This window comes from Aricia agestis, chromosome 10, assembly GCF_905147365.1.
Source record: "Aricia agestis chromosome 10, ilAriAges1.1, whole genome shotgun sequence".
Classification (NCBI taxonomy): Eukaryota; Metazoa; Arthropoda; class Insecta; order Lepidoptera; family Lycaenidae; genus Aricia; species Aricia agestis.
The window spans coordinates 8,304,474-8,331,917 of record NC_056415.1 but is presented as its reverse complement, the minus strand read 5'-3'; the positions used below and the strand labels follow the sequence as shown (position 1 = coordinate 8,331,917).

Below are 27,444 nucleotides of genomic sequence, written 5' to 3'. Positions count from 1 at the left end.
AAATATACGAATAATCTTGCAGCGTATTTACTATTTATAGTGTTTAATTGCTAGACTTCAACTGTTTTTACCTAAGCATTTTTTTTGTATTATTACACTAGTAAGTGTGACCGTAAAACAATCTGGCCCATAACCTGCGCTGGCAACGAAGCAATAGTGAACAGGCCATAGAACCACACCGCAAAAGTTCCGCTACGGCCTTATCAGAATGTCTTAAGCGTCATTTTCACCAAGGCATGGTAAAGTAATTGATATCGTTCTTCGTATTAATGTAAAAGAAGCTTATACTGAACACTTTTGCTGTTGGTGAAATTGGGACTTACGCCGCTAGTTCACTAACGCTGCGAACCGCCAAAAATCTGCGAAAGAGGGATAAAGCGAGATGCAATATAAAGCGTTGTTGTGACGGGTGAGACAGAGATCTGTCCGCCGCTGTTTCGCGGTTCGCTGCGTCGGTGCACTAACGGCGTAAATGATCAAAGTACGAAGTTTACCTCTGTACAAGTAAGACAATAGATATAGTTTAGAGACCTAGACAAGTCGCGTGCGCTTAGCTCTAAAGTCTAAACAGTTTAAAATGTCAGCGCCTTAATTAATATGTGACAATAAGTTACTTACGAGTTACATTACTCCAATACTGTCAAGGATTTTATTTCGGTCCTACTCTTGCTTCGATTCTCTGATTGTCATATATTTTATGGGCTGACTGTGGGGAATTGACGTGTTTATATTGTGAATGTTCTAAAGTCCGGTCGACGCATAGATCGAAAGTTGGAAGAGGCCTAAGGGTCAATTTATACTAGCGCAGAGTCGAAGCGCATCGAAGCGAATTAGTATCAAAAGTGACTGAAACAAATTCAACCTTAACTTCAAAGCGTTAACGCACTTTATTACTTCTGAGAATTTAAAAAGGCGCGTGCATTCGCGCGAATGCGCCCGACCAAGGCCGATTGGTCTCGCAGAAGTAATGTGTGCGTTACTTCCTGGAGTTAAGGTTGAATTTCCTGTGCTCAGTTTTTGGAAATTCGCTTCGATGCGCTTAGACTCTGCGCTAATATAAATTGACCCTAAGTCCTAACACTAGTTTTCTCTTTCACTCTTTGCTATCTAAATATTAACATCGGAGAGGAAACAAGATAATGCTATATTTGAGCGCGATTGAAAGACGTTAGTGTCTATTTATGCCTTTTTCAAAACATTTTTGTATTCGGGGACTTGCGTATAAAGTTAGTGAGAAATATTGGCCCACTTATAGGACACAGTAGGTACAAAAACCTAACGACTAATTTTGGAACACTCACAATTTATACACACGTTTTCACAAGATTCCCTTAGTAGGATTACTGTAAATATTGACGAATTTGTTATGATGTTATTTATTATGAGGTTGCGAATGTTTGTTGACCAATAGTTTAGATAATAAGACGAAATCGAGATAGTTTCCTATGTGAATACTGTACTATTGTTTTGAATTTGCTTCTTATACCTGAACTGAATGTTTCTACTTCCTACAAATTTCAATATTTCTTGTCACACTTCGTATTCGATTCATCACAAAAATAAAAAAAATCTGAAGTATTACTGTGTTTAATTTAAAGCACATAAAAACACTTTTTACTTACTAAAAATTAAAAATATTATTATGAGTTATCACAGTTAGTAGGTACTTAAGTATAACAATAAAAATATTATTTTAACATACATCATAATATGCCACTATAAAAACTGGGTCTAATTTTACACGGGTCTAAACTAAAATAAGGTAGAAATGGTAGAAAACATGCTACATGAAATCCATACTGATATTATAAATGCGTAAGCGCCTGTATGTAACCTCTTCACGCCCAAGCTGTTTAACCGATACTTTTTATCCCCGAAAAATGTACGGTTCCCGCGCGATATACCAATAATGGCGCAACGGAGTTACAGGCATGATATAATAGTGTATAATGGTGTTAAGAACATGAATGGAAGTCCCAAAGTAAGATTTTCTGACCTAGCTATGCTTGGTCAGGACTCAGGCCAAAGCCCACTAAAGGTCAATCAGAGTAACTAACCTAATAAGGCAGTTTACACACGGCGGCGCGTGTGTAAACACCCTAACCTTTTCTACATTATTTTTGTTCCAACGCTATTGTATAAAACATATTAAGAGGCACCTAGTATATTAAACTTACAGTTCGTGTCATAGATTAAAAAATTTTAAACCTACAACTTTATAAGCAGGTTGCCCAAACATACCTCTAAAATAGGAATTTATCTTAAGTTCATCATGATAAGTGATAACAATATTGACTTTTAATCATCCCCCCTACTAAATTCTCCTATACAGTTTACATATATAGCCAAAAGCGATAAGGCAATTATAATAATCATAATATTATTATGATTATTGTGCTACTCTACTATTAAACATTGACAAAATACATTATATAGTTTTAAAAACCTTTCAGGTTTAAAAAAAAAGTAACTGTCATCTAATTAGGCACTTTTTATAAAAACATTTTTTAAATGACCGCAAAACATAAATTTAATAAACAATTATTTATATTTTGTGCTATTTATCTTTAAGACAACTCATAATAAAGTCTTACATCTTAGAGACTATAATATTATAATATACAATATAATAATATTTCTTAATTACAAAGGAATGTTAAAAAACACAGGAAGTTTATGTTAAGTAAACATTTAAAACATTGCATAAAAAAGATGTTACAGTTTGCTTTCATCACAATAACTATTTCCAACATACTATGAATGAAATATGTATTTAGGTACAAAAGAGGTTTTTTTGACTTTAGAGAGCAATCTTCATGAAAGTTTCGAGATTTTCATTTAATACATACTGATTTTTTATAGCTTACATATTTTCATAACATTTATTATGGTACTTAATTTCCTGCGTCTCCACTACCATTATGACTAGGTCTAAATTTAATCTTACTTAGTTTACTGCCCAGATTTTTAGTTAAACTAGATGTACTGGACATAGCTTGATTACCCATTTTAGTAAGTCTTTTCAACTTTTTGTTCTTTTCTGAACCGTTTGTGATTGCCTGATGGGTCCCTAATTGATTTGTTTGGCGATCTTTTAAAACATCTAGGAGTTGTCTCAGAGTATCTCCACTTATTCGGTCACCATTATCATTTCTCGAAGGGGTGGCATTAAAATTATTTAAATTTCTTTTACGTTGACTTAAAAATATTTTCATAAATGGTAGGTGAAGTTTAAAAGGTATATTTAAGATAAAGTTGCACATGACTGAAATCAATAAATACATTATCATTCCACTAAAAATTAAAACTATTATTCCATACATTATTTTGTTAAAGGGATACAATAATCCATCTGAAACAAAAGAAAAACATAATTTTAGAACATGATAAATTTGATAGTAATCTTAAATTATTCCGTTACTAGATGTCCCTCGCGGCTTCGCCCGTGTAAATTAGGAATTTTACGGAAACCGTACATTTTCCCATAAAAAATAGCTCTTATGTCCCTACTCCCTTCACTTCGTTTACTCTATATCTGTGCCAAATATTGCCATAAAAATTGCTCCAGTAGTTCGTAATTTCTAATACTTCCCCCGTTTTTCTTACATTTTCCTGAGTTTCTTCGGTCGTATTAGTCTTAGCGTGATGATATATAGCCTATAGTCTTACTCGATAAATGAGCTATCTAACACTGAAATAAGTTTTTAAATCGGACCTATAGTTCCTGAGATTAACGCGTTCAAGCAAACATACTCTTCAGGTTTATAATATTAGGTAGGTACTTATAGTTTTTTTAAAATTATCGCTTTACAAACTCGAGTCTCGGTTTAAAAGACTGAAAAGTACCAATAACAGGGTCATTACAGGCTCATAAGTCATAACCATGGGAGGATGCATGGTATAACAAGATAGAGATGATGATGATGAATGTAATTTGCATAGTAGCATATATGCTTTCCGTTCTTAAAACAACGCCGAAACTCCCAAGAATCAGGTGTTCTCTCAGCACCATCCGAACCACGGTATACCAGGTATACCTCGGTGCAAAATATTACTTGTTGGTAGCATATGCTTAGAATACTTCTCACGAAACCGAAGTCACCACATGTTTCCCTATAAATTTTGAGGAGTTCCCTCGATTACTTATGGATCCTTTATCAGATAACCACTTTTGTGAATATAATACCAAATTGGGATGATACCCTATATACCAAAAGTAAAACCTGAAGAGTATGTTTTGAAAATCGGTTGACAAATGGCAGGGAACATAGGAAAACGAACATAACACCTCCCCCATTTTGAAAGTCGGTTAAAATTGTAGCCTATGTGTTATTCTGATGTATATGCTATGTTATTGTAAAGTTTCATTAAAATCCGTTCAGTAGTTTTTGCGTGAAAGAGTAACAAACATCCATACATCCACACATCCATACATCCAAACAAACTTTCGCCTTTAAAATATTAGTATGATAGTAGGAAGTAGGATAGTAGGATCAACATATAATTGAAACTGAAAAAATGACAGAAAATTGAGGTTAATAGTTAGTCCAGAATAAGTACAAAAAATGTTTCAAGTCTATAAATCCATACCTGTTAATCCTTCCACCATTATCTTTACAGTTTCATGTATTGTCAGCATTGGCTCTGTTATGAGTGTCGAAAACATTCTAATGGCGATCTTTAATGGGTTCATATGCTTGAGGAACACTAGCAGATCAGGAGGTGGCACCTCGCATTCCGAAGTCCAAATTTGCCATTTGCATGTGTTTACAGCTTTTATAAATGCATTAAGCTCCTCCTTTTCTGCCTCCTGGAAATTGCATTCAAGTATTTTAATTATATTCTAGCTATGTTGCATATCTAAACTCTTATTAAATTATTTATCTTGCTTTTTTTAGTTCAACCATGTCAAAAAGGGATTATTGGAAAGAATATTAAATTATAAATGACTAATTTTATTTTTTTATAATTTCTATTTTAGTACTTACTTTGTAGGATATAAAAACTTCATACAGATACAATAAAGCAAAGACCAATATTAGAACATGTTTGTGTGAAATATGCTTCCATAGCCAAATTGTTAATGACACTGCCGCCGTGCAGCCCAAGCACCAGGTAATATATTGCTGAAAACAAGTAACAACATCATGACAATATTATAAAAACTTATAAGTAAGGGGGGGGCAAATTACCCAGGTTCTGGTGCCAGGGGGGGGGGGCAAATTACCCAGGTTCTGGGCCAGGGGGGGAATCAGATTTTTCATAAGCTAGGTGTTTATAAGGGATAAAATATTAATAATTTTAAGTTGTAAAAATATTGTATTGCAAATGGCAAAAATTCGTTTTCTTAATTTTTATAGATAAAAGTACTAGATAATATACTTAGTAGGGACGTCAACATGATCCAGGGGGGGCAGCAGCCCCACCCTCGGTACGTCCATGAGTAAGATAAAAAATTGATAAAGTCTCATGCTTACTTTATATTCAAATAAATAAAACTGAATATATTCACTCCAGGCCATTACAATCTTCTCAGATACCGTAGGTTTATATATGGAATCTTCTATGTAACCGATAGATCTTCTAAACATATCTTCACTTAGTGCAGAATTTTCAACGATGTACTCCTCCATGATTTTCCATCGTTCTTGACTTATTCTCATTTGCAATAATATCTCAACGCTTCCATCCTCTTGCTTCTACCAATTTAAGAAATTAGTTGTATTAATTTAGCGCACAAATATATTGTAACGTTGACATCATCATCTAAAAATTGTTAATTACCTGTACATTTCCACCTTTTAGTACTATTGCTAACAACCGCCTATAAAACCAATCACCGTAACCATTGTTCATCGTCGATGCTCTTTTAAACGCTTGAGCCTTAAGATCTGGTGGCGTATCATCTTTAAATTCATTTTTTGTAGTACTTTCATAGTCCCAAGGGTCAGGCCCTATCTGTCTGTGACATCTGATTAGAAAAGTACCACATAACAACATAAAGACAATGCATATGCTTCTTATACACATATTTCTATTATAAAGTTTTATTATCTTCTTATGGAATTTGAATAAATCTTCCGAAAATTGAACATTTCGTCACAACTCACAAGTTCACAACCGCCAATATATACTAGTAGTCTGTGATCTGTGCCAATATATATATCTGTATTATCTATGATCTGTGCAACCGGCAACCGCCTACAGTAGGTAACTAAAGACAACTGACAATCTGAGTTTTGACAGTTAACAGCTGTTACCGGGACCCCATTGATTGGCTAAAAATCTGTCATAGTGACATTTATTTCTTTTTTCCTTTTGAGTAAAGACTCTCAAGGAAAAGGACCTTCAACGATGTCTGCAATCTGCACTCTGCAGTCTGATCACTGATGGCAATCATTTTCGTCATAAAAACCATAAAAACTGCACTATGAAAAGTAGGATCAAATGTTATTATTATTGCTAAAAGATAGTTCTCAAAATAAAAAAAAATGGAAAATTTGATGTTCCGAGTTCGCAGTCCGCTTCCGAGTTAAAGTGTGTTAATTCGCTGAATAATTATACAGCGGGGCTAAAATGGTCACGTTGTTCAAAATATTTATACAAAAAATATTTGAGAGCTTTTCTGGGGATGTGAAAGGGACAAGAGTGATGTGTTTCTGTATTAATTTCCTAAAATTGTGTTTATTGGATTTTTAATGTGTAATATTGGTAGGATATTAAGTAATTAACCATTAGATATTCGTTATCGTGCACAAGTGTAGGAAAGTGATGCAATATCAAGAAGCCAGAAACGTGTTATTTTGTGTTCCCTCCAAAACTCCATCGAAAGTTTTAGTAAAGCGTCTACCATTTTACTGAATCGACCAACTTGACTTCTTGACTGTATTGACTTTTACTTAGACTTTGACTACACTTTAGGGGAGATCGCAAACGGCACACTTTTTGTGTGATCGAGTCTGCAGCGCACATACAGTTGGCATGGCACGGCCATGCAGATTGTATGTGCGCCGCAGACTCGATAACACAAAAAGTGTGCCGTCTGTGATCTCCCTAGACCTGACAATATAGAAAAACGAAGCTGAAAATAATTGTAATATAAAAAATATTTTCCCGCCACATTGGGGAAGATTTTTGCCATTTTTCTCCGCTAGGTGTCGCGATTCCTATGATCCGCTATGCCTATCAGCTGTGCATCATTACATTTGAGATATTTTTGACGTTTTTATAATAAATCTAATAAAAATGACAAAGTGTGCAGTGCCGGGATGCAAGGAAAATGGTTATCTTTTGTTCCCAAAAGATAAAAATAGGAAAAGGTTGTGGGCTAAAGCAATAAAACGGCCAGAATTGGCGAAATCGCAATCTTCATATTTACGATTTTGTGGACATCATTTTACAGAAAATTATTATAAAACTTTTCTTCTAATTCTTTTGTATGGTAAATTTTGTGCTTTCAGAGGTGAGGAAGAATATTTTTTCTTCGGGCGATGAAAACTCTATAGCTTTTGAGTGGACACTTCCTCTAATACTACAGTTTTATGTTCAATCATATCAACTGTACCAAACAACACAGTAGCAACATGCTTGCAATGTGAATTAACTCCAGATCCAGCTGTTCATTCACAATTAGTCTCTTCTAATATACCATTTTTGTAAAATTTAATATTAACCTCATACTGAGTTTTTTCATTGCTGCTTTACAAAAACCTTTTATATAAGTATTATGTAAAATCATTTATCGAGACAGCTCTTAATATAAGAAGGTATCTATTCTCGTATAAACTTTTCCCCTTTATTAATGATTGACTGCATCTGAAAGAATTAAAATAAAGTAAGTAGAGTAACACAGCAAACTTTTTCCTGATTATGAAAAATGATCTTTTATAGGTACAAAAAGTTTATTAAATGAATTAATATACTCACTCTCCAAAATACTCTTGTATTTGATGTTTATTTATATCTTTATAATAATCGTCTTTTGGTATGACCATAACTTCGGTTTGTACTGGTTCTGAGGGACATGATTTATCAGTGAAGTTAAAATTTCTATCATACGCTTCTTAAGCCTACAAAAGCAGAAGATAGCTTAGAACTTGTTTTTCACAAACAATAATAAACGAAGTGAATAAAGGTTCATAGAATTATGGTCAAGAGTTTAATGTTAATCAGTAAAAACATTCACCAAGAAAATATAAAGTACTGTAGTAATTTATTTACTTTTATTTACTAACCTCTCTACAAGGTCTGCCTTTCTTCCACTACAGGAAGCACCCCTCTTCTTTAATTCTTCTTTGAGCTGATTTAATTTCCAGGTACAATACATTGCACAGGTAAACATCAGACAGGTAAACGTGGCACAGGTAAACGTTATACAAAAATATTTCGTATGAACCGCTCTGAACCATAGAACGTAAATAGATCATACGCGTGGCGCCCTCTGACTATGAAATCTTCCCCTTTATACTCGACACTGGCCATTGTTAAATAGCCAAAGTATATAGTAAATAGTAAAAAATATTTGAGTGACATAATGTTTTGGTTATTGACAGATTCAGAAGAAGAAAAAGGTTTTTTGGGAGAATGTGAAAAAGTGATGTTGTGTTTTTATATTATTTTCCTAAAATTGTGTTATCTGGGTTTTTAATGTGTAATATTGGTAGGATATTAACTATTAAATATTCGTTATCGTGCACAAGTGTGGGAAAGTGATGTAGTAACCAGAAACGTGCTCTTTTGTGTTCCCTCCAAAACTCCATCAAAAGTTTCAGTAAAGCGCCCTACCACTTTACTGAATCGACCGACTTGACTTCTTCACTGTATTGACTTTATACTTAGACTTTGACTAGACTTTGGACCTGACTGACCTGACGATAATATATAAAAAATTGTATTATAGAATATTGTTTTCCCGCCATAATATTATACTTGACACTGGCCATGGTTATAGCCGAAGTGCCATTATATGAAAAAAAAAAGAAGAAGAAAAAGAATTTCCAAAGTTGTCCGTAGTCCAGACCATTGACATATATATTAGTAATCTGTGCCATTGACTTTTTCCTTAATCATTGGTCCGGACTCCGGTTTTAGATTTTGTATATATATATTATTCAATGATATTATATGAAAATATATGTAGAATATCATTGGTATTAATAATAAACAGAGTGCCGTAGAATCTACGAGATTAAAATAATCCTTATATCATGTCATCTATAGATTTCGATCCAGCAATCAAACTTTGTTTGAAATATTTACATTCAAGCGCGTCGGACTCGACAGAGCAACTTCGTCTAACCTTAGATGACACCATAAGGCAAACATACGGGAACTCAAAAACCCTCGGTAATGTTCTGCCAAAGAAGTACCTCAACGAGGAGAAAATGGAGTCGCCTTCTAGATCTAAGCACAAAAGTGACAAGAACGCGGCCAGCACAAAAACTGTGGCAATACCGCAACAAAGCCCGCAACAGATCCAGATTCCTGAACGCGAGAATGACGATTCTGTGATGGATGGAGATCTAGCATTCGACTTCTTACAAGAAGACTTGACCTGTGTCGTGTGTCGTCAAATAGCCGTGCAAGCAGGAAACAGGCTGGTGGAATGTGATGCGTGTCATGCTTTGTATCATCAGGTAACTTTCTTGACCTGAGTTCTTAAACAAATACATGACACAAATATAAAAAAAATAGCATTTACTGAATATAAAATAAACTTTTATTGTTATACCACTACTTTAGAAGAATATTTTCTTAGGTTTAGTATCAGGTTTTTATTACTTTTTTTATTTCAGGATTGCCACAAGCCTGTCATCAGTGATGAAGATATGGCATCAGGGTGGTCGTGCGCAACGTGTCTATCGTCACAAAGTTTTGCTGCTACATATTCGACAAAATCATCACCCGCCTCAAAATCACCAACCAGAGTTTCTGGATCAACTACACCTGTCAAAATATCTAGTGGCTCGTCTCCACCTTCCAAAGTGGTTACGCCAAACATAAACATAATATCAGCTGACAAAAGAATACAAATTATGAAGAAGAAAGCAGCAAAACAACATGAAAAGAAAAAGAGCAAATGAAGAAATAGGTACCATCTTGATCTATGTCTGTGGTACCATCATTATAGAAGTTGATTCCTAGGCAGATGAGGGATCTACAGTTTAGTTGTTATGTCAAACCTAGCCGACAGATCACAAATAACATTGAATTGACATGATCCAACCAAATGATGTTGGATTGTCAACTGCTTAGGAATCCTTCCTCCTCCTCTCAATTTCCTCGGATAAACATTATAATAATTATTTACTTTTTATAATTTGTATCTTGGGGTAGGTTATAAAGAAGACAACATAATGTTTCTTCTAAAACTTTTACTAGAATGTAATATTTTAACTTATAACTTGACAGGAAGCAAATAAACATAATTTTTGAAGATATGATATTGTTTTATTTTGTGATGTGGGATGTAGCACAGTGAGTATGTGACCAGACAGTATGTGGAGAATATAAATCAACTTAAATCTAGACAGACTATCCATAAGGCTGCGTTTCCACTGAAGCGGAGAGTTGAATTGACCAATCGTGCTATTCCAGCGGAATGACAGCGAAGCGGAGCGAAGATTTCGAGCAAGAGAAATGCACCCTAATCCATACTTTGATACTATAGGCTTATAGAGTATAGAGGTAAATGCACAAGTGAGGTTATATGTATATAACGTATAGGTATGTAAAGGTATATACTTATATATACCTTTTGTGTAACCTCTTCAAGCCAAAACTGCTTATGAATTAATTTCTCTTCTCTGATAGTACCTAATAATACAGTTTGTAACAAAACTAAGTGATAATACTTTAGGGTGTGTATGTGTTCCTCGTATGTAATCCCAAAATAATTAGTTTATGTAATTCCAAAAAAATAGCCAGACAAAAATATCGGTGGGAAGGTACCGAAAACAATTCTTGAAATTGAAAACATTGAATTTGTACGGAAACTTGCCGATTTCAAACTATTGTATTCCGAACCTTCCCATCGATATTTTTGTCTGGCTATTTTTTTTACATACCTACTGGTTCCAATGTATGTAAAAAAGTTCCAGTTAGCATGTAAAAAAACATAGCGCGACAAGACAAGAAAATAGCGTGACGCGAGATTAGTTATAATCTCGCGTCACTGAACTGAACCCACATGAAAATAATAAAATAATAATAATTTTCCTACTTTTAATTATTAACGCTGGGAACCCCTTCCCAGCACCCGATCGATTAAATTTTTTTTTGGGTGCACAGGAAGTGTGCACCCTCCAGTAACCACTACTAATGCGTTAATGGAGGCGGGGGGGGGCAGCATACCTTTTTCGAGAAGATGGTCGGACTGGAACCAGTAGGTACTTATATTGAAACAAAAAATCATGAAAATTGACTTTAAATACCTATTAATCTGACTGCAAAGATATTTTGTTTCCAACACTTAATTTTTAAATCGCACTTGCCAGCAAAATTGCCATTTATTTTGTGAAACCCCTCTGGCCCCTGGGTACGCCCATAATAGCCATAATAGCGCCCACGCCACGGCACTAACTCGCGTACCTATATTCACCCGTTTGTTTGAAGTCGAGGTAGCTAGCCTAGGTAAGTACTATTTCTTAGTTCTGTCGACTCTGCTATTAGGTACGGTCCCTTCGTGATAAACAAAGTTCGAACTTCGACGTAACGTCGTCGTTGCTAGCGACATATCCATCATTATTGATTTCAAGGGACAAGAACTAGTGTCCGACCGAAGCTTCGGCTGCGGCTTCGGCCGCCTTCGGCCAAAAAAAAAACACCTTCGGCGAATAACCTTCGGCTTCGGCCTAAAACCCGGCCGTAGCCGAAGCTTTGCCGAAGGCCCGAGCAACCGTCGAAATTATACGAAATACTGAGTGAGACGTGAGAGAGCGACGGACCGGTCGTGTATGCTGAGGCCATTGGGAGTCACTGTCAAATACAACAAACAAACACTAACTTCTTAATAAATCATTTAATTATTTATTAAGAAGTTAATTTTTGTTTATTTTATATATTACTCTAGTTTTGGTCTAGTCGAGTTAAGGAAAGACTGATTGATTGGTCTAATTATTGTTATTTGAGATTGTATTTTGAGAGTGACAAAAGTCTCAATTTTTGGTTTTTGGCTAATAATTACTTAAAAACGATGCGTTGTAGCAAAAAACATTCTAAGATGAAAAAAAACTTATTAAATTCTCTATAATTTTGATTCTATACTCTTTTTCTGAATTCTCATCCGTTTTCGAACTACGAACTACTTACTTATTTGAGTCATTCCTTAAACTTAATCAATTATTTGTAGTCCACAAATTATTGAATAAATCACGAAATCACAAACTTTTATTACTTACCATCTCTAAATAGACTTCTTTATGAGAGACTCAATATATAGGTAAACCTTCAATACTGAAGTTTTGAAATAATTAATTGTAGCTAGTAGACATATTGAACATAACTGTATTTTAAAAAGATAAAACGACTTTAAAATTATACGTAATTGAGAATTAAAAGTCCGTATCTCCAAAACTACTGAACCGATTTTTATGAAACTTGCACTATTCCTTAAGTTGAAAAATACCTAGTACAACAAAAAAAGAATTGCTGAAATCGCAATGGTAGTTCCAGAGATATGCGAACACAAACATAAAAACATAAAAACATACATACATACCTACATACATACACTTGTAATTTGGCACATTTGTTCAGACGCCGATACCTATAGATTACAGACTAACATACCTATACGAAAATTGGGCAGTTCTGGAAATATTACATACATACGCGTCGAATTGATAACCTCCTTTTTTTGAGTCGGTTAAAATGAATTACTGAGAGTCGAGCGATTAAGATTATAAACCTTCGGCTTCGGCCAAAAATAGACCTTCGGTCGGACACTATCAAGAACTTACTTAGTTCTTAAATAATCGGCCAAGTGCGACTCGGAGTCGAGCACTAAGGGTTGTTTTGTTTTTAACGGAAATCCCCCATAAACATAAATTTTATTTTGTTTTTAGTATTTGTTGTTATAACGGTAACAGAAAACATAATCTGTAAAAATTCCATACCTAAGTCTAGCTACCTATAGCGGTTCTTCAGATACAGCTTGGAGACAGACAGACGGACGAGCAAACAACGAAGTCTTAGTAATAATAAGGTCCCGTTTTTACCCTTTGAGTACGGATTACGAAACCCTAAAAAATACACACAGGCAGACTGATCCATAGCGAAGATTTAGTACTAAGGTAATAGGATTCCGTTTATAGCCAGTCTAATGGCCTGAATTCACTTTGATTAGTGATAAGTGCAGGTGACTGGTGATTATTGCAGGTGATTATAGTAATCAGGATTCAGGAGGAAATAAGTGTGGTCCACAGGTGTGGACAGTGACAAATTAGTGCAAGTCCTTTAATTTCTCCTGCACTCGCGTTAATCAAACTGAATGTGAATACAGCTGCCCTTAGACTAGTCATAGACGATTGCAATAATCTGATGTTGCGAGTGTTCATGGGCGACGGTAGTTGCCTTCTATCAGGTGACCCAGTGGCGGATTAAGCATTTTGCCGCCCTAGGCCCACTCTTAATATGCCACCCCTTTTGATCAAACAAAATTCTATACAATATTTTGATAAATTGAAGACCTATCCATAAATACACGTATGGGTTTGATAAAAAAAAATTCAGTATATATATATACTGAATTTTTTCCAACATTTATTATTACTTACATAAATTACTATTTTTGTATAAAATCTTAATGCGGTTCACAGAATACTATATCTATGTACCAAAAGTTTCATCAATATAGCCCTTATAGTTTAGGAGAAAATGGCTGTGACATACGGACAGACATGACGAATCTATAAGGGTTTCGTTTTTTGCCATTTGGCTACGAAACCCTAAAAATAAAAAAAAATTTCTATATACATTATACAGAGTAGGTATATAGATAATATATTCTATTTAACAACTGCGCGTTCAGTCTTTTTATGAGTAGGTATAGTAGTTTATTTTTTCACATTATGTTTTTCGCGCCACCCTAGGCCCGGGCTTCACGAGCCTATGCGGTAATCCAGCACTGAGGTGAAACGTTTGCTCCCTAATTTTATAAAAAAAGCACAACAAACGAATTGCTCTACTATTCGATGTAACTAAGGGGGTGGACGCCACGTTTATTACGTGAGGTGATAGAGGGGAGGGGTATATCGAGTTAAATCTCATCTAATCTTACGTTGGAGAGAGGGTCTCGGCAAATCTCATGTAATTTTTTTCTTATTGCTACAAAAAAATATACATGTATACTATTTTGGTCCATTTCATTAAAATTATAACATGATGCATGTTTAAGATTTAATCGTAAGCGTACCTAACCGTAACTAATAACTATGATTAAGTTCATTCACTAATTCGTTCGAAAGAAAATAATTTCATTCATTCTTCGACTTGACGTTATAAACTGACTGTCAAACAATCCAACGCGTTTAAGCAAGAAATCCACATTTTGGAAAATCTCACTTGAAATTGGGGGATGGGGAGGGGGTTTAATAAAATCTCACGAAATCTTACCAGGGGGAAGGAGGGTCAGAAAATTTAAAAAACATTTCACCTAATTTGTGGACGCCCCCTAATACCTTAAAAACATACCTATTGAGTAACTGTATATTTTTTGTTCTCGTTACACAAAATTAAAAGCTTACGAAATACGTAGAAAAAGTCTCTACGTTCGCTATTTTTACAGGAAAAAAGCTACAGCTGTTATTATGTTTCACTGTTTTCCCTACGTGTAACCAATAGCGGAGGGGGCGTTTTCTCATTGGCTACTCAAGCAAGGGGGCGGTTCGGGAGTGTCGGGATGCTGCGTTCAAACTTGATTCTATCCCAGTAGAGTTGAGAATGAGACATTTCTGTAACATTACTGTAACGCCTTCTTTCTCAAATCGGAATAAACATATTGCCAATCGATAGTAGTTTTATAGTAGAGTGTCATGTGGGCGGTTGGGTTTAAAATTATTACGTTCGTGTGTAGTGATTAGTGAAGTGTTTCAAGGGATTAAAACAGTATTGCTACAAGTAGGTAAGTTGGTATGTTTTATTTTCTCTAAGTAATTATTATCTATCCAATTGCCAAATAAATAAATGTAATAAGGGCCGTTTTGTAACATATACCATGTTGTTTTCGATCGCGGTTAAAGCCTTTTGCAATATTGTAAAACAACATTAGTTTGATAGGCATAAGGAGCTGTTAGGTAAAATTTATGGTAATAAATAATTAGAGATACGGCTTTTAAATAAAAACTATAGCATATTATCTACGCCAACTCTACTCAGGCATGCTTCCCAGAAATCCCAGACCAATGATACGAAAATCTCAACAATTAAAATCGGATCGGTATTCGGTAGTTTCTATAATCAGTACCTACCTATGTTATTCATAGACTGTTTAAATTATATTATCTTCTAAAATAAAAATTGTAAATCTAAGTCATCGTCGGTTTGCTTATCTAGATAAGATAGTGCAATGAACAGCGGTCGCGCGAGGGTCCCGAAGTGCGCGCGATGCCGCAACCACGGGCTGATCTCCAGTCTTCGCGGGCACAAGAAGGCCTGCGTGTTCCGCGACTGCCAGTGTCCCAAGTGTGGCCTCATCAAGGAGAGACAAAGGATAATGGCAGCACAGGTTAGTTTGTAAGTTTAAGGGGGCGATTAACCCAAATTTTTTGATTTTATAATTCATTTTTAGGGTTCCGTACCCAAAGGGTAAAAACGGGACCCTATTACTAAGACTTCGTTGTCTGTCCGTCTGTCTGCCTCCAGGCTGTATCTCAAGAACCGCTATAGCTAGACTTCTGAAAATTTCACAAATTGTGTATATCTGTTGCCGCTATAACAACAAATGCTGAAAACAAAACAAAATCAATATTTGAGGGGGGCTCCTATACAACAAACATGATTTTTCGTCCTTTTTCACTCTATATCAATAATGGCAAGAGGTAGGGCATTTGAACTTTTGACACATTCTTTTTTTATATGTTTACTTTAATATTTAATAATTATATTAAAATAAAATAAAAATTAAAGGGGAGTTCCCATACAAAATCACAATTTTTAGCATATTTTTGCTCTGTATCGGTACGGAACCCTTCATGCGCGAGTCCGACTCGCACTTGGCCGATTTTTATACTTCATAATAAGCCCCGAATTGTTACATTTTCTAAATTTAGATACTACATTATATTTCCAAGAATTCCATCTGAGCAAAAACACGATATCTCAAAATTTTCTCGATAGAAAAAAAACACAAAGATGCATCTAATTTTCACGAATTTTTCATTTATTTCCATAACCGTGCATTCAACTAAGTTAATATTTTAACACATTGTATAAAATTATATCATTGAGAAACCGACCTAGCGGATTTTTAAAATGTTGTATATTTATCGAGTTTTTGAGAAAAAACTAATTTGGCGATAAATCCGCGTCGTCCTTTTTCACCTGGCATATGAAAGACGGGCGTGAATGTAAAGAGAGAAGGACGATGTTTGATTTTTTGGGTTAGTCGCCCTCTTAATAAAATGTTTACATCGAGGCTCATGTCCAAGGGCGTCGCCAGCCGATCCAGCCAGCCCTCTTTGCCCCCCCTTGGCGACGCCCTTGCTCTACAACAGTTCCTATAGTAAATTTAAGAGCAGGTAAAGATAAAATCGTCTCTTATAAGGGTTCTATAGTCTTGAAACTCGAAAGACTAGTTAGGCCGTTTGTCCACCGCCACTGTCCAAGTGTCCACCGAGAACGACATTATTTTGGGCGGATAAAATGCCTACGAGACTGTATAGTCTCGTATGGAACCCAAGGATTTTTTTTGTTTCTTGCTAGATTTTCTGTCTATATGTAAAAATTTTAATTGGCCTTCATGTGTGTGTCCTTCTATTCATATTTGTATGTAGCCGTAAGTTTTCCGAATTTGGTAAAATAAAATAAAGCTAATAATATCCCACTGCCATCCTCCGGGCATGAGGGCTGCCAAGTAAAATTACTACTTATAATAATAATAATTAGCACTAACTCATTAAGTGCAGTTTTAACACAATTTCTAATCTGCAGTGCTACACTAAAGAAGAAGAACAAGAAGTTAGCATTTAGAGTGTTTAACCGCGGTACTCAGAGACATTTAATTACGATTAACCTTGATGAAGAGAATGATGAAGAGTTTGACAGATAATGTATGGGGCTTATGTCAAAATTTTGAATTAATTACATTTAACTAATTAATGTTCCACTCTGAGAGCACTATAAGCACCAACCTTTTGTCTAGGGGCAATTTTGTGACAATGAATTAACTCTGCATATTGGTATCTTTTTTAATCTTAATAGGTTATGGGTATAGTATTAAGTTAATACTACCCATAACCTTCTTAACTATATAACCTATGAAATGCTACTATAATAACATTAATAACTAATACAAGATCAAATAGCTAAGTATAAAAAATAACATTCTGAAATGTGTTAAACCAAAACAGTTGAACTTTCAGTCTCCACTGAAATTCCCGTGTAAAAAAGGTGTAGCTTCCTAATTCAGAAATAACACAGCGAAGGCGTTAATGTGTTTTAATGTAGTGTAATCGAGAGCGGCTAATGCGGTGGGTTTATTTAAACAAGTGGCTCGTGTTTACCGAGCACGCCGGATGAAATATCGATCGGTTTGAACTGTAATGCATCGCCAGCCTGTCCCGACTCCTGTCACTTTCAAATTGTTTTTTTTTAATGATTGATCGGGTTAATGCAGCAAAGTGCATGAGCACGGCGTAGAATTTATTTAGTTGCGTACAAACTACAAATACTCATAAATATCTACGCAGACTTGCAAAAATAAGTTTCTGAATACATAATTCCTACTCAGGTACCTACCATCGAGGTAATTGATTCCTAGGTAGTTGACGGACCTACGTCATATTGTGGTCGGCTTATGTCAATTCAATGTTATCTGTGATCGGTCTGATGGGTGACAAAATTACTTAGGTCCGCCAACTGCCTAGGAATCAATTTCTCTGTAAGTACTTTAAGTTTACATTAAAGAACTAGTCAGTTTTAGTTAACACTTAGTTCAGTAATATATTGTAGAATGTAGACCATCGCGAACTTTTGTGTTAACGGTTTTGATATTATGTTTTAGAATTAAGATCTTTTCTAAAATACCGTCACACCTTTAACCATCCATAAAAACTTATATTGTACAGTCTTCGCAAAAGAAATCTAAAGCGTCGCACAAGAAATCTCTGTTTCCCCAGTATCGTAACTCGATATAATATAAATTAATTTAGCGGAAAATCAAGTGCAAACACAGTATGTTTGTGCTGAGCAGCGAGCGGTCACCCCGGGGATTGAGGGACTCATTGCTAACGCAAACAGAACTGATTCCGATCCAACACAAATCAAATTACTGCACCACTGACGTGAATGATAAAACAGTAAGCCCGCGGCATAACGGCTCATACGTAAATCTTTGTACGAGTACTAGCTGATTCAAATCCACCATAATACATATTTTAAGGCAATAGCTATTTTATCATACACGCTGTGGAAATATGCTTGAGCCCACTGTTAAAGTTTCTTAAAGAACTCCATATCTATTACATATTTAATATTATATGTCATACAACTATGTAGAGATGTAGAGTATCTACTGTTCGAGTGTTAGTGCTATGTGATAGCACTCCTCCTAAACGGCTGGGCCTTTTTTTTTTTTTTTTGTCGGGAAATGCCTGGACCGATGCAAAATTTTCGTGTACGTATAGTTACAATATTTTTGGCAACAAGAGAGTAGTAGAGACTATTAGAAATTGTAGCAAACATTACGAATGTTGTTACATACGTCGTAAACTAATATTTATTCGAGATTCGCTACGTACGTATCGTTCAAGTCAATGATAATATAAAAACATCATTGGTTCAAGTGCAATGCGCTTAAATCAATTTATGTGCAATGTCAAATGTGCATACCTATTCAATATACAATTAGTTATTGTGAGGTTCCCACTATGTAATTAAGTCGTTAGGCATTTAGTTTGTTTCAAAGTCTAAATAATAGGTTGGGGAAAAAGTCTTTTCGCATTATAGTATGTATGAAATTGTCATAAAATCTCTTGGGCTAGATACCAAGTGCATAGTGACTGATTTTGGTATCATTAAAAGGTTTTAATTTTAAAGACGACAATTTTAAATTCAAATTAGGTAAATGTGGGATCTTAATTTATTTTTCTTATTGTTAAAATTAGTGATTGTAATGAAGAAATTCGATACATTTTGAAATTTTATTACAAAAAGGTAAAAATGCAACACGAGCCGCGAAAAAAAATTGTGTTGGACCAAGTGGAGTATCGGTGAGAGTGGCGCAAATTTGGTTTAAGCGTTTTCAATCCCGAAATTTTGATATAAAAGATGCACGTCGCCTGACGTCGCTCTGGTCACCGCTGTTACAGACAAAACTGTTGCCATTTTTGAAAAAGTGGAGCAAGATCGGCATATTAGTAGTTACGATGTAGATGAAGAACTGGGGATTGACCACAAAACGGTTTTGGCGTATTTGAAAAAAGCTGGGTAGTGGGTACACAAAAAAGCTCGATATTTGGCTGCCTCATGAGTTCACTGAAGGAAAACTAATGAACCGTGTACTCATTTGTGATTCTTTATTACGACGTAATGAAACCGAACCATTTTTGAAGATGCTGAAAACTGGTGATGAAAAGTGGATCACGTACGACAAGAACGTGCGAAAAAGATCATGGTCAAAGGCCGGTCGGACTTCATAGACTGTGGCAAATCCCGGGTTAACTCGCAACAAGGTGCGTGTGGTGGGATTGGAATGGCATTATATTCATTATGAGCTGTAATTACCGCCAGGCAGGACCATCCATTCTGTACTGCGAACGACTGATGAGATTAAAGCAAGAAGTTGAGAGAAAGCGGCCGGAATTGATCAACAGAAGGGATGTGGGTTTTCACCATGATAACGCTAGACCTCATACATCTTTAGCCACTCAGCAAAAATTACGGGAGTTTGGCTGGGAGGTGTTAATGCATCCTCCGTATAGTCCAGACTTTGACCTTGACCTTGCACCTTCACATTTCCAATCCAGTACAATACTATCCTAGATTTCTAAATATTTACTACGTTACCTACTAGATGTCCTCCTCCACGACGCAAAATATCTTCGTACCGAATTTTTCTAAATTGGTTTAGCGGTTAAATACAATATTTTTTTAAAGACAAAGAAACACATTTTATAATTTACAATATCAATATTATGACTTTAGGTTGCTTTGAAGAGGCAGCAGGCGGCAGAAGACAAGATAGCCCTCCACCTGGCGTCAGTGGAGAGCGGGACGACGCTGGAGGCTCTGCCACCCGGCCGGATATATGGCATGAGGGTCACCGGGCCCTGCCCCAGTCCGGGACCGGAGCCCGACTCCGCTGCTGATGATCAGACAGTAAGAAAATTGTTGGAAACGAAAAATTCTTTCTACGCCTATTTTATTCTGATTAATGTCGTTGCGGGTCCTAAGACAGTTGTATCATATACCGTCGGGCTCCCTGAGATCATATCAAAGGGAGTTTGGTGTGTTGAAACAAAAAATTATGAAAATTGACCTTTATTAATCTGACTGAAAATATATTTTGTTTCCAACACTTCATTTTGCGTAGAGTAGGTAACCGTTTTTAATTTCCACTTGCCAGTCAAATTAAAATTTATTTTATCTTCTATTGGGCTGCCCGATTTGTTGGAACTTGGGAACGATTTGTCTAATGATGGTCTAATGGAACTGAAAATGGAAATATTATGATTTCTACAAACCTACTTTCCTTATTAGTGTTGAAATTAATACTTAGTTGGTAGCTATTGTACTTGGATAATATTTTACACGAATACTTTTGAAGCTTATAAGAATGAACACGCGCGTAGTGTAGGTAGGTAGGTACGTTTTAAATGCAAAAAAATCAGAGACATAGACCGTACTAACTACGTGTAAATTGTAATTAATTGTACTTACTGTAGGTTCGTGGTGGAATTTAAATCAAATAAACGACTTTGGAGCTGACAATTAAAATGAATAATAAAAATAAATTAGACAGTAGTTTTTAATTTGCACAAAATAGCACTTTTGTGCAAATTAAAAACTACTGCCTACACAAAACAGCGATTTCCAAAACTGAGGTAGCCATAATGTGAGAGAGGAGACTATGCTAACTGTGCTGTCTCCTTTCCGTCCCAAAGTAGACGGCACAGTAAGAAGAAGAAAGAAATAACATTAGTAATTATTATGTATTTCCCTAGCCCATCCATATAGACAGCGAGACAAGCGATTCGGTTCCGGATTGCTGCAACCCAACTTCGGATTCTGTACCAAGATCCTTATCTTCACCCACTTGGTAAGGAATATTAGACATTATACTCAGAATTTCGCTGCCATTGCATGATTTATCAAAAAGGAATTATTTTTGAAAGTGGTAAACCACTTTTATGATTTTTATCTTACTGGAGACTGGAGATGATTATATCATCCACAAAAATAATAAGTATTAAGTACGTAAACGTTAAGGTACCATTACCTATGTTAAATGTCCAGTTACTACTATGCTAACTTTATACGTGGGAGAGCCATGCTTCGGCACGAATGGGCCGGCTCGACCGGAGAAATACCACGTTCTCACAGAAAACCGGCGTGAAACAGCGCTTGCGCTGTGTTTCGCCGAGTGAGTGAGTTTACCGGAGGCCCAATCCCCTACCCTATTCCCTTCCCTACCCTCCCCTATTACCATATTCCCTCTCAAAAGGCCGGCAACGCACCTGTAGCTCTTCTGATGCTGCGAGTGTCCATGGGCGACGGAAGTTGCTTTCCATCAGGTGACCCGTTTGCTCGTTTGCCCCCTTATTTTTATAAAAAAAAAAATGCTAAAAAGTCCAGTTATTCTGCATTGTTCAAATTAACTCGATAAAACTTTGGATTTCAAATTTTAAGCAAAACTCGGAGATATATTCAGAGAAGATTATAATTCGCTTAGTTATATAATGAGAGGTTTTTCTAACAGCTCGGCCTCAACCGAGGACACGGACAGTTCGGCGGTGAGCTCAGCCAGCTTGGAGATGCTGAAGAAGTTGTTCCCCGGCAAGAAGCGGTCGGTCCTGGAGCTGGTGCTGCGTCGCTGTAACCACGACCTCCTGCGAGCTGTTGAGCACTGTAACGCGGTGCATGTTAGTGTGAGGATATAATTATGAGAATGTTACAACTTTAGCTTAACTCTTTCTTCTTCTTAAGTAGCATCAACGTTCGGAAAATGTTTCAAAAAAACTTATTCTGAATAAAAATTTTTGACTTTGACTTTGACTTTAACGCCCAAAGTCTTAATTTGTCGAAACTCGGAAGTGGCTTATGTTTTCTATCAAGATTTAACATCTTCATAATATATAAAATATGGCGGTGTGTCTGTAAATCTTTCTTTTCTTTATAGGAATGGGAAAGGATATGTAATATTATATAAGCCTTTATAACTCTGTGTAATTCCCTCGTTCTTCTATAGTCTATACTAATGGAGATGCGGTGAATATCTAGTCAATTATGAAAGACTTAGACTTTGCTCTCGTCTTAAAATTAGAAGAGTGGATGGTTGTATTAGTCTATTATATAGACCTACACCGGACGTCACTTCTTTTGAAGAATATAGGAGGTCCAAAGACAAAGAAGGTGCTACAGTTGGGACTAGATAATATAATATGATAAATGTCTTGCAGGGCCAACGGGACAAGCCATTCCCCAGCGCTGCAGTGAGTCCATCATACGATGCATCAGTAAGCAGCTCGGAGGAGACTAGGACGAGATGGTCTGCGTTCAGACCAGTCGGCCCACGCGCCCCCCTCCTCCCCGCCCTCGTCATGGGACGAGTCTGCGGCTCCGAGTGGCTGGTACCCCTCCCGGCTCTACCGACCCTGTCCACTCCATTGCTGCTTCCGTTCCAGCACCAACACGCGCCTCCCATACAGTGCAACCCTTGTAGTCCAGAATGCAGGCAATGTAATAGCAGCCGACATTAAGTTGACAACTTTTATTTATGGTTTAGAGTTTTTAATAAGTTGGGTTAAGTACTTTATTAGTGCTTGAGTAAGAAAGAGTTTAGTAGCGATGAGACTTTGTATGAAAATCTATGTGGTCTGCGATTCCGATCATATATTTTTACATACGAAAACTGTAATGGGGATTGTCCATTTTTTTTTAATTTTGCTCATTACAAAAACATGTCGAGGAATAAGGTCAGTGATCGTTTTTTTGTATATAAACGAAACAAATACCCATTAGTTACTTATATTTTTGAACAAATACCTTTAACCTTTGTTTGACCTTCAATGGCGTTAAATTAGCAATAAATTCGACCAACATTACGTTTCGAACTTTTTTTAAGCTTCTCGTATCAGCTTTCACATAATGAGAACTTGCATTTGACGAAACAGCCATTATAAATAAGATTGAAAGGAAATTTAAAACATATGCAGAGGTCAATTGGCGGCCGATGATGACGTCAGAGCGAAACTTTAAAAATTTATTGAGAAAAAACTAGCCAATGAATTTCAAAATTATTTAATTTATATTCTTAAAATACCCTATTTTAACGAAAAAACATATAAAAAGTACATGTGATTTTTTTTGGACAATGCCCATTCAAAGTGCAATGTAGATAGGTATATTATTATATTTTTATTTTATCCCAAATACATTGATAAATTTTCGTTTATTGAGATATCTGATCATAATAAATACAATGTAGAGATTTAATGCCAAATATAAAATAGGTATGTGCTTAAAATGTGCCATGTTTTTGTAATTAAATATTAAGTTTCATTTGTATGTTTAGTTTCATTGTGAATAAAATGTGATACTAATAACTAACAAGTTAATTTTTACTCCCGGAAAACATTAACATATAAAAAAGATTTCTGAAATTTTCCGTTTTAATAATAATAATGTTTCCACGCTGCTCTTTTATACTACAACTATAATATTCCTGTATATTCCAATATTATGTTGCCGTGTAAATCGGCCTCTCTGAATGTCTCAAACGTCATGACTCATGATGGATTGATTTTTGCACAACCGCTCCGGTGTAATCAAGTCGAGACGTGCGCGCCGACTGAATGAACGTTCAATGAATCTTGCACGACAGAGCAAGATTGAACCACGCGTACTCCACCCGCTTAGCCGTTCTATCTTGATTTATTTCTGTGGATACACGCATAGAGGAGCATGTTTAGCATTTATCTATGACTAGATGACGCCCGCAACTCCGTTGTGCCAAAATACGTTTATATACGCACGCGAACCGTACATATTTACGAGATGAATATATATCCTTTCCAGGGGCTCAAAGTATCTCCATACACAGCGAAATCGGTACAGCGGTTTGGGCGTGAAGAGGTAACAGACAGACAGACACACTTTCGCATTTAAATATTATATTATACTAATATACTATGTATTAGTATTAGGGTATGTTATTCGAATATTCGAATACTCGTTTTATTCGAATATTCGACGATTTTATTATTCGAATATTCGCCAAATTATTTTTCGAATAATTCGAATACTAAAAATATTTTTTATTTTTGTTTAAAATGCTATCAAACATAAAATTAACATGGAATAAGTACATAATTAAGTTTATTTCAGAAAAATAATATTATTTATGAATATTCTACATCTTTAATGATATATATAAATCTGTTTTTAGTCTAACTAATGAGTATACGACCATTCATCGTCGCCGTTGACCATGTTTTTAGTTTATTGTTGTTCATGTTCATTACGCCAGAAGGTTGTATATAAAACAAATTCGTTTTTTTAAGAAGGTAATAAATGTAAGTGCAACATTGAGATTTTTAAAATATGTAGTTAAAATATAAAAGATATTTTTTTATACGCCTTTCTAGCTTGAAGCTCGCGATGTGATCTGTTCGACAAGTTGATAAAAATTTGCTATTCAATAGCTTTACCACGGCACTCCTCGACTGATAATTGAAACAGTTAGTACAGTATCAAAAAATGTCGATGGCTCCTTAATATCATGTTATTTGTGTTATCAAACTTCAAGTTACTAAATTCACCAACTCTAGGATTGTTTCACCCTCCCCCAGGGCTTCGTTGCAATTTTTTTTTTCTTTGTTGTGGGGTTGGTTTTCTAGTGGCCCTTTTTTATAATTTCGAGCCACATTGACACAGGTGAAGCCGACTAGGCGAACTAGGATCGAAAATATCAAAAAGACGGGTAAGCTGGCTTAGTATTAATGAACAGATATGATAACGTCGAATATCATATTATTATTTAATCTGAACTGCTGCCTAGCAAGATTTAAGCATAATCACATGACAAAAGTAAAAGGTGCTACGATCGAAAACGGTTTACACTTTACAGCCTTTCTTTTATTGCCCAGCTGTAACCTTAAAATATACACTTTGTGTTTCACAATAAAAATTGACTATGTCATTTATAAAGATTTATGTTGATAAAAGTAAAAATAAGAATTGCTTACTTTATAGTAATAACAAAATAGGTTGTACATGGCTGTACGAAGCTTTTTGTTACTTTTATTCAGAGTTTTCAGCATTTTTTAATATTTTTTAATTATTCGAATAATATTCGAATTATTCGAAAAGTTTTGTAAAATATTCGAATTATTCGAATAGTAAATTTGTCGAATAATAACATTCCCTAATTAGTATGGATTGTACTGTACATCATCGAAGTCGATTGTGCATGCTATGAAGTGCACGGCAAACATGGCTATTCTTCATGGTCCAACGTGGAAAGGGTCCTTTAAGGGGACGACTAACCCAAAATTTACGATTTTATAATTCATTTTTATACTTGAAAATAAGCCCCGAATTGTTTAATTTTTTCAATAGTTTTCAATTGTATAAAATTCTATCTATTTTTTAAATATAGTATATTTATCGAGTTATTGAGAAAAAACTAATTTGGCAATGAATCCACGTCGTCCTTTTTCACCTGGCATATGAAAGATGGGCGTGAGTGTGAAGAGAGAAGGACGATGTTTGATTTTTGGGTTAGTCGCCCTCTTAACAGAACTCTTAAGTCTTAACACCTAATGAAAATAGAGAAGGCCCGTCGTAATACGTTTATATAAATTAGTAGAGCAAATACCGACCCCAAAACGCTTTGGGCTATTATCACAGATGATAACAAATCCCTGACAATCGCTTTAAGAGACACTACATTTGTTGGTAAATTAGTCCTACTGCTCCTACAATATACCTGCTATAACAATGAAAAATAGTTTTTAATTAAATAATATATTTTTACCTTCATTAACAGGCATATTAGAAGTGAATTAAATTAATTAGATATAAATTGAATTAATTAACATAACTATTTTTTTTAATCAACTTCAATAGGCTTGATGACTATTTTTTTTCTTATTGGTAATTGAAAGACCCTTAAGAAATAGAAACATTGCTGAAATAATGACTCTGATAGCTTAAAAATTCACCAAGATATGACAATTCAAACATCTCATAAAATAGACCTGCCCGAAACGCTTCATACAAAGTGCTACGAAAGACTGACGTCACTCTTTCGTAGTTTGTACGCATCGGGAGAGAACTTTGTTCGATAGGTATATTAAATATTGCGTTTATGGAAGTGGTTTCATAACAAAAGTTGCTTTTAATTGCATAAGTTATCGATTGGTATACAAATATTAAGAAATTTAATTGAAAAAAAAATCGACTTGATTATCTAACTTTGAAGGCGCATAACAAAAAAAAAATAAAAATGCTATCGAGCTGTAATTTTGGAAGCACTTATTTTTCACCGTGATTTCTTTATTTTATTAACAAAATTCGCTAATCTTTGACCTTGTCATCATCCCTATTGTTTTAATATTTTTAGGAAAAAGGTAAACATAATTTTAACCTTAAATAAATTTTCATTGACTAGATTTTTAAGACGATTTCGATATGTGATCCGTGTAATCTCCATCGTAATTCATAATCTTAAGTACTTACCAACAGCCAACTACTGAACATAACAGAGTACGGACAGGAGACAGACCAGTGACCACCTCGCTGATCTATGTTCTTACACCTACTTAAAATTTAATTAATTTTAACACCTTGACCGTAACCTCTAAATAGCGAATAGTATTTTAATTGTTTTAAATATTAATTCGAAACCTAAGAAATGGGAAGACATGGGATACATATTATTTAAGAACTAATGTTTTCTACACTCTACATTCTAGAACTTTGTTGCACAGCAGTTCTTTCTTCGCGAGGGAACCGAACATTTTTCAGGCATTAAGTCCAAACTTTACCATAAATATACTATACTTA

At 35.3% G+C, this 27,444-nt stretch overlaps 3 protein-coding genes across 4 annotated transcripts; 2 read left to right on the top strand and 1 right to left on the bottom strand.

Moving 5' to 3' along the window:
- Positions 1–2,667: 2,667 nt before the first annotated feature.
- On the bottom strand, positions 2,668–6,119 carry LOC121731045. The gene is made up of 5 exons (XM_042120362.1): positions 5,785–6,119; positions 5,478–5,699; positions 4,989–5,126; positions 4,591–4,810; positions 2,668–3,352 (listed from the first exon to the last, which is right to left on the bottom strand). The coding sequence occupies exons 1-5, from the start codon at positions 6,028–6,030 to the stop codon at positions 2,895–2,897; spliced, it is 1,284 nt and encodes a 427-aa protein (XP_041976296.1). The 5' UTR covers positions 6,031–6,119; the 3' UTR covers positions 2,668–2,894.
- A 2,938-nt stretch (positions 6,120–9,057) lies between these two features.
- LOC121730958 (integrator complex subunit 12) lies at positions 9,058–10,172 on the top strand. 2 transcript variants are annotated; one of them, XM_042120203.1, is made up of 3 exons: positions 9,058–9,635; positions 9,795–10,107; positions 10,144–10,172. In XM_042120203.1, exons 1-2 carry the CDS (start codon positions 9,207–9,209, stop codon positions 10,080–10,082), a joined length of 717 nt encoding a protein of 238 aa, XP_041976137.1. In that variant the 5' UTR covers positions 9,058–9,206; the 3' UTR covers positions 10,083–10,107; positions 10,144–10,172. The 2 variants fall into 2 exon arrangements, with proteins under 2 accessions (XP_041976137.1, XP_041976136.1); XM_042120202.1 differs by having other exon boundaries at positions 9,795–10,147.
- Positions 10,173–15,565: 5,393 nt separating this feature from the next.
- On the top strand, positions 15,566–23,135 carry LOC121730936 (doublesex- and mab-3-related transcription factor A2-like). Its single transcript, XM_042120163.1, has 5 exons — positions 15,566–15,724; positions 20,362–20,535; positions 21,381–21,475; positions 22,136–22,298; positions 22,836–23,135. Exons 1-5 carry the CDS (start codon positions 15,566–15,568, stop codon positions 23,133–23,135), a joined length of 891 nt encoding a protein of 296 aa, XP_041976097.1.
- Positions 23,136–27,444: the final 4,309 nt, after the last annotated feature.